Here is a 7,686-nt window from a genome sequence, read left to right on the forward strand (position 1 = left end):
TGACTTACTCCACGCTTCCACCAGTACATAAAGGAGGCAAGATGCACAGGCGGAATCTTCATGCGAAATACGTCCTCACGAAAAGTAAGAGGTGTCGGATCCCACAGGAAAAGAAAAATGGCTACCACACGCCCACCCAACTGGGCTGCATGAGGACAAGTACTGTTTTCCGTAGACGGTGTCCTGTACCCAGGGAAGTACGTGTCTAGAAGAGAGTTGTGCTGGCATTTCAATTCAATAATGAGCTCATCACGGTCCTCAAACACAACGTACAGGCCATCATGGTGAAAGTAGTGTTCAGAGAATACCTCCTCACCCCGCAGAAAAAACATCAGTCGCATCATCACTTGCCGCATCATCGAGTCACCAGTAATAAGAATGCCACGCCCGTTGCGACCAATGCTCGCATGGTGCAGTATTGACAGCGCCACACGCGGACTGAAGTAACGATAGCTCGGGCACGCAGCCGGCCGCACCTCAAACACAGCGTCTGAGGCATCACCAATGTCGGAGGCAACAAGCGTTGCGTTGCTCTGCTGACCGTTGTACGTCGCCGGAGAAAAACACGCCTCAGGCTCCCCACGCAGCTGCTCTTTCAGTGCATCCAATGAGAGCAGCTTCAGTGGCTTCCGGAACACACCTCCAACGTAGAACCCACACGGAGGGGGCCCACGGCGCAGAATCATCTCACAGTACACGGGAGAAACAGGCATGCTCACACGTGAAGGATCCCGGCAGTATTGGCGCAGCTTCCTGTGCGTTAGCAACGAACTGGGATCACACATGGTTGCACTCCAGCCCAAATGCGATTCAGATGACCCATTCCCTTCATCAGGATGGGATAAAGGGGTTCTCTCTACAAAACGCTTATCAATGACGTTATGACCATCACTTCCATACAGCCAAATCTGATAAAAAACAACGTGAAAAACAGAAAGACAAAGAACGGCTGCCAAAATTAACAAACCAAGTCTTCTACGGTAGTGGGACATACCTAAAGAGGAGATAGTGAAGAGAGGGAGAGAGAAGATTGACAGGAGCAGCGATAGCCAACCACCCCACTGTGCACCACAGATGTATCTCTTCGGCTAGCAAACCAGCAGAGGCCACGAAATAGGCCGACGCTGGATTAGAAACCGAATGGGAGCACGGCTCACACAGAGGAGGGGTTGGAACAGACAGACACAAGTGAAAATACCACAGAAAAGATGGATTTAGAGTGACAGTAATGCCCTACTGTAAGTGAAGGTGCGAAGAGGGGGGGGGGGAGTCAGAACAATATCATTCTCTTGGGTTACGGGCTGCGTCACGGCAGCCCACCACCAGTCGAAAAAGCACTGTCCGCGGTATGTGTAATGTGTGATGTGCACAGAGGGATGAGTATGGCCGTTGCACGAGTTATGGGGACAACAACTGTACCCTCCTCTCTGGTACAACAGAGAGCACCTCATCGGCTGCCAAACCCAAGCAAGAAATTTCCTGATGGCCCAATAATGCTGGTTGCGAAGCGACAACAGAGTAGCGCGTTGGTTCTCCCCATCACTCCCAGCGGGGGCTGCAGCAATGGTACTTCTCCAGGAATTCATCAGGTGGTTATCGCCACATCAGCATACACTAGAATATGTAAGACACACACAGATACGCAAATAAACACACAAATAAGCACACGCGTGTGCTCGCCGGATGCAGCTTCGCCAAATCTATCCTAATTGTGAAATGGTATAGAAGAAGAAGAAACGTGGGCAGAAGAAATATATATGGAGAGGCAGTGTTTCTGAATCTCCCACCATTAAGTAAACGGTGAACAGTCTGACCTCTAATCTATGTAGAGGGTTTTTTTCACTCGTTTTGTATGGCGTAAGCCACACAAACGTCGTTGAACATTAAACATATGAAAGAAAAAAATGTCAAAGATGCTCTGGAGCTGCAAAAGGACCATCAACTGCGTCAACACATATTATTCTCTTTGCACCCCTGTAATAGAATGGGAAACTGAACATACCGGATACTACTGGGTATGTGTTGTGGGTTATAAATTATGGCACCATAAGGTTGGTCATCTTTGTATTTTCTCTTGTTCTTTACTGTTCTGATGCCCATCGATCAGCAAAAAAAAGAAAAAAAATGTTTCCGCTTTTGCCTTAAACTCTCTAGTATACCCATCGATGTCTTATGTCGTACAAACATTCCCCGTCGGCTACCGTTGGTGTGGATCAAACTTATATATCAGTAATGTGTCCTTTTTAACTGTATTTTTCACTCATTCTACTTACTTGCTTGTCTTTATTTTCGTCTTTGCTGCATATTGTCATTATCCTGTTAACGAACCACACCGTTCATATTAGCAACATTCGTGGTTTGGGGAATTCAGTCAAACAGTGACAATAGTTGCATAAACGAAAGAAAAAACAGTTTGTTATTTGACCATACAAATGGGGTTGAATTCTACTACGGCATCGTGGGATTTAATTAATTATATATATACACACACAAAAAAAAGCTTTACTTATATGTACGTATGTATGTACAGATACACATCAATACGGATATATGTAAGTATATACGCAGACACATATATAGTACAAACGTATCATTATTATTATATAGAAAAATCATATTGTACAACAGAAAAGTGGGACCCCGTCAACAAGGGCATTGATTTTCCTTCACTAACACAAAATCACAGGGGGTCATCTAATCTAACTCCCTCCACTCGATACTCTTTTTGTTGCTCATATTCTTCACATCACTCCCACAGTGTGATACATGACAAACATATCAGAAGGGAATGAAAGGAAAAAAACGAAGCACAACAACAGAGGCACAGATGGAATCAGCAAAATTCGGGTCGTGAAGGAAAATATACCGCGAAGAACCACACACACACAAAAAAAAGATGGAGAAAAACGAAAAAAGGGACTACAAGGGCGAGAAAATGGCCAGAAAAAACCAACCATAAATTCTCACCAGAGACTACAACAACAAAACGAGAGCGGCTTATCGAGGAAACAATAAAACAAAGAGAAAGGGAAATAAAGCAAAAAAAAAAAAAAAACAGCATAACAGCCACAGAGAACAGAATCGCCCAATGAAAAAAAAAATTCTCAAACTCAGTAACACTTATCAAACGTTGGAAAAGCCGTCCTTCTTACGATCAGGGGGCGAAAGTCAGAACGGAAGAAACACTATTTCCCGCTCGATCTCGGTGGAAATCACACCTTATTACGATGTAGTCGGTCCTGTCTTTACAATGTGCCTAACACGTATTCTGTTTAGTGAGGCTAGACTCGCAATGTTCATCCAGCACAACGGCTACGCTCAAAAGGGCATGTATGGGTGTGCAATGTTCTTATCGGTTGACTCCCACAACATTAGGACACTGCCTCTGCATCTAAAAGACGTGTGTTTGCTGCAATAAATAAATAAACAAATGAGCTTTAGGGAGGGGAAAGGGGAGGAACCTAGTAGTCTGCCTCTTACATATTTTTTCTTCTTTTTCACACTGCAGCTTCTACTGTAATCAGTTGTTTCAGTTTGTACTATCCACGAACCTCACCGTAGATCGTCACGGCAGTACCAAAGACTGCTGCAATAACTCCACTGATAAGCAGCAAGTATGTGGCGATGAAATTCATCCATCCCACCTCCCCAAGCGACCAGTTTCCGGCGTACATGTGAAATAGTGCGGGAAAAATAAACGCCAGGAAACCACCGCAAACCCCACCCAAGAAGCCAAACACAACGCTTATATTTGGTATGAAGAGTCCAAGAATAAGAGCGGCCAGTGCGAGGAAGCCACTGACAAGAAGATTGCGCCACGTTGGTACATCTGATGTCTTTCCCCAGTGCAAAACATAGTAGACAGCGTCACGTGATGGCTGAATACAAATAGCGAACCCCACACAGAGTTTGACAGCCATACCAATATACGCAATTGCCATCATTACGTCACTCTGCGGAGAATACAACCGTAGAACAGATTCCGAAGCACCGGCTCCAAAGTCAGCGTAGCCAAAGAAACCAGCGAGAAAGTAGAGAATCCCAACACCTGTCATACTCAGTAAACTATCCCGCGTCATGCGCCTTGGCGAGGGGTTTCGCATCTCCTCGTAGATTTCAAAACAGTTCACCTGACAGATAAAGGCGAAAATGAACAAAGAAAGACCATTTATTGCCTCAATTCCACTGTTAAATAATCGAATATCTGATGAAAACCCTCCCTTCAATCCATGAGTGGCGGCGTGAACAATCATACAGATAACGAAGAAGACTATCAGTGTGACTCCAACAACAGAGGCGTACCGAAGGGAATTAATTTCCTTTGGAAGAGAAAGAGAAAACATTCCCACAAACCAAACGGCGCTCACAATCAATCGCTTTCCAGAATCTGTATGAAGGAACTTGGGTGATGATGGTGCATTGAGCAACGGTGACAACAAGTCACCCACAGAAATGACGTAGCCAACACAAGTTCCAAAACAGAAGACGAACATCAACAATGCCGTGAAATAATCCACGCCACGACCAAGCAATCCGCGTGCCATCTCCTCATATGAACGCAAACCGGTCTTATCCTTGGTGAGTGCAAGCAGTCGAATTGAATATATTGTGAATGCACAACACAATACAAGGAGAATCACAGCAACTATGATACCGGAATTATGGAATCCAGATGGTAGTACCACAATTCCAGCTCCAAGGGTTGCACTGGCGAGGTTAAAGGCATTGGATACCATTCCCCCGTAAGGTACAATGCCAACGATTCGTTTTACGAAAGAACGCTTCCCAACACCATCCATGGCTTGGCTCGAGGACCCATCTCCAACAGACACATCAGCTTTAGTTCCCAACTCTCCGTTTGGGATGTTGCCAGCGAATCCATCGTCAAGCCCGTCATCAATGGGCATGTTTCTTAATTCAGTCGTGCTCTTTGGCATATATAGGAGAAAAAAAAACTACCAAAGTTAACAAAAAGAGGTGGAAAGGATTTTTTTAAGATAAATAGTAAATCAAAAAGAAAAAACAAACAAAGAAGAGAAAATGTAGCACGGTATATTCAACGTCACCACAGAAGTGTCACACATACACACACAACACCTGACCTACTTTTCTTATTTACGTCAGCCATTTCCATTGTTGTTGTTGCTCATCACCTCCTCCACCTTTTCAAGACATTCATGCTTGATCCCTAATCCTCATCCAAGACGTCCTTCGCGAGCCGCCATCCCCACGGATTCTCTGGACACGGGTATGGCGGGGCAAGAGGCGTGCCGGTGCGTTTTCGCTCTGCGTCCTCCGCTGCGTGCCGAAGAGCCTGCTGAACTGCCGTCACCCCCGTGCCCCAGAAGAGCAGCGGCCGATCGGGCACCCGCCACGCCTGTCCGAGAAGTTCCGGGCGGAATCGACGCCCATCCGCCCCTTCACTCGCAGTCAACCCCGCCGTGTTATCATTGCTGTGAACTGCCTTGGTATTCCCCCTTCCTTGTGTACGGCGCCGCTCAAATGGATTTCCAGCCGCCTGCTCCTCCGCCAGGCGACGCTCACGCCACGCCCGCACGTCGGCGGCGGACACGTACGACATGCCGGTGGGGACCGGCAGCAGCGGGGGCCGCTCCGCCTCCGCCATCGCCTCCAGCCACGCCGCCTCTGCCCGCACATCACCCTCAACAAGACCGAGCAGCCGCTGCGTTACCCGAGCCCGCCGAGCCCGCTGAAGGGCACGTAACTCATCCGCTAACGAACCAGGACCAGCACCAGGCATATTCGAGCCTTCATTAGAACCCCCACCGCCCTTCAGGCTACGGATAATGCGGTGAAGACGCCGCGCCTTCGCCGCGGCCGCACTCGCCACACAACGCTCTTGAATGACACGATGAGTGATGGCACGTATCTTGTCAAAAAGTGCGGCAGCCTCGGCATCATCATAAACGTTAAATACACGCTGCTCAGATTCATCCAATGTAGAATTAGTCTCCAGTTTAGTTGGTTCAACAGTGGAAACAGAAACGGAATCCGCATTGAACTGAGATCCAGATAAGGCTGTCTTGCGCTGCATAATGCCTTTATAGAGTTCTCGACACTCCTCTGCCTCTGGAGTGTCCTCCACACCCTCAAAAAGCTTAGCATTCTCTCTTACACGTTTTATCTGTCGTTCCATTTGCATATGGGCCAAGTACCTAAGGCGTTTTTCATGCAGCGACTCCAGGCGCTTGTCTCTAGGATCCATAAACATTTTCTCAACAATATTTACCACCCTCTGCATCTTAACACTAGCAACTTCAGATTCAGCTAGGTCAGCAATAGTATCATTTCTCTCGGAGGATTGCTCCTTTACCTTCAGTGCCAGACGTTCCTGTTCCTGAATTTGAAGCAATTTTTTATACTCTGGAGTGTTCTGTAGTGGTATCAGCAAAGCTTTCTCATACCACCTCTTTGCCCAATCAACAGGATGGGAACCTTCTTTTGATGCATAGTATTGCACAACATCCAAGGTACTAAAGGTTCCAGCATTCATTGAATAGAGCTTACGTAGATTTTCAACATAGGCGTCAAGAGTTTCATCCTTTGAAGTGTGATAAAAGCCTTTCCCTTGAGTTAAACGAGCAAAAACCTCACAGAATTGCAAAAATTCCTCCTGCGCCTGCATTTCTGTTAACACAGTCTCTGCAACGTCCATATCAAGACCAACAGCCTTGCTTATTACTCGCTTCAATCTCTCCATACGAGCTGTTTTTTTATGTTTCTTTTGCTCTTGTTGTGATCCACCACTTTTTTTCATAGCTATTTTTTTTAACCGTTCAATTTCTGCCATCTGACGATGTCTTTCATCTAGTGTCACCTGACGCAGACGCATCTCTGCATACTTAAAGGTATTGGCAAGATGTTTTTGTGTTTCCACGTTAAGATCAGCCGTCATATTGGCCAATTGTCGTCGTTCTGCCTCAGTACTTACACCCTCACGCTTCTTGCGCACATAATCTGCAAAAACTTGCTTGATATGTGTCATGGCGTTCTCTAACTTATGAACATTATCTGCATCAAATAAAGAAGCATCAGCAGCATCATATACAGCTTGTGAAACACCAAGAGAATGTTGTGGATTCTTCAAATGCACCGGTAGACCGAGTTTAATACGCTCATATTCATCCCTAACAGTTTTCTGAGGATCCAAATCTCTTACATCGGCCATTGTAGTCTCAAAATATCGACGTCTCTGCTGCTCTGTTGTCTCTGTTGGGTGTTCACGTAACATACGACTCACGTACTTTGTAAAAGCATGTTTATCATCCATTGATACACTCTCCCACTCGCTATCTGTCATGTGTTTCGCCCTCTCTGCCACCTCCTTTCCAGCATGCAATGAAGCTCTTGCAGAGCGTTCTTTCCGACTGCGTGCAGGGGAAGAGGGGTTATTGTTCTTGCCACTTTGACCACTGCCAATACCTGCAAACACCGCCTGTTGCTCAAAATTCTTCTCCTGTGCGGTATGTGTTGCCATCATGCGACGAATCTTCGCACGCTGACTGCGTGGGTTAAGCAGCGAACTGCCGGGCGATGGCACGTGGTCGTGCCGAAAGAGCCGCCGTGCCGCTCGCATGGAATGCTCAGAGAACGTACCCTAGCAAGCCAAAAGAATCCTCCCAACTTTAATTGTACTGTTTTTTTTTTTTTTTTTTTTTTTTTTTT

At 46.3% G+C, this 7,686-nt stretch overlaps 5 protein-coding genes across 5 annotated transcripts; 2 read left to right on the forward strand and 3 right to left on the reverse strand.

Moving 5' to 3' along the window:
• Positions 1-2: 2 nt before the first annotated feature.
• Positions 3-992, reverse strand: TM35_000221380 (uncharacterized protein; the record flags this gene model as incomplete). The annotated part of the gene is made up of 1 exon (XM_029027185.1): positions 3-992. A coding segment is annotated over one exon (990 nt), but the record flags the coding sequence as incomplete, so codon positions are not given.
• Positions 993-1,382: 390 nt separating this feature from the next.
• Positions 1,383-1,709, forward strand: TM35_000221390 (uncharacterized protein; the record flags this gene model as incomplete). Its single annotated transcript, XM_029027186.1, has 1 exon — positions 1,383-1,709. One exon carries the CDS (start codon positions 1,383-1,385, stop codon positions 1,707-1,709), a length of 327 nt encoding a protein of 108 aa, XP_028881406.1.
• Positions 1,710-3,088: 1,379 nt separating this feature from the next.
• On the forward strand, positions 3,089-3,418 carry TM35_000221400 (uncharacterized protein; the record flags this gene model as incomplete). The annotated part of the gene is made up of 1 exon (XM_029027187.1): positions 3,089-3,418. The coding sequence occupies one exon, from the start codon at positions 3,089-3,091 to the stop codon at positions 3,416-3,418; it is 330 nt and encodes a 109-aa protein (XP_028881407.1).
• Positions 3,419-3,539: 121 nt separating this feature from the next.
• Positions 3,540-4,937, reverse strand: TM35_000221410 (putative amino acid transporter; the record flags this gene model as incomplete). The annotated part of the gene is made up of 1 exon (XM_029027188.1): positions 3,540-4,937. One exon carries the CDS (start codon positions 4,935-4,937, stop codon positions 3,540-3,542), a length of 1,398 nt encoding a protein of 465 aa, XP_028881408.1.
• A 251-nt stretch (positions 4,938-5,188) lies between these two features.
• On the reverse strand, positions 5,189-7,597 carry TM35_000221420 (trichohyalin; the record flags this gene model as incomplete). Its single annotated transcript, XM_029027189.1, has 1 exon — positions 5,189-7,597. The coding sequence occupies one exon, from the start codon at positions 7,595-7,597 to the stop codon at positions 5,189-5,191; it is 2,409 nt and encodes an 802-aa protein (XP_028881409.1).
• Between the last annotated feature and the right edge of the window lie 89 nt (positions 7,598-7,686).

The sequence above is a fragment of the Trypanosoma theileri genome (genome assembly GCF_002087225.1).
Source record: "Trypanosoma theileri isolate Edinburgh chromosome Unknown TM35_Tth_22_V1, whole genome shotgun sequence".
In the NCBI taxonomy this organism is placed as follows: Eukaryota; Euglenozoa; class Kinetoplastea; order Trypanosomatida; family Trypanosomatidae; genus Trypanosoma; species Trypanosoma theileri.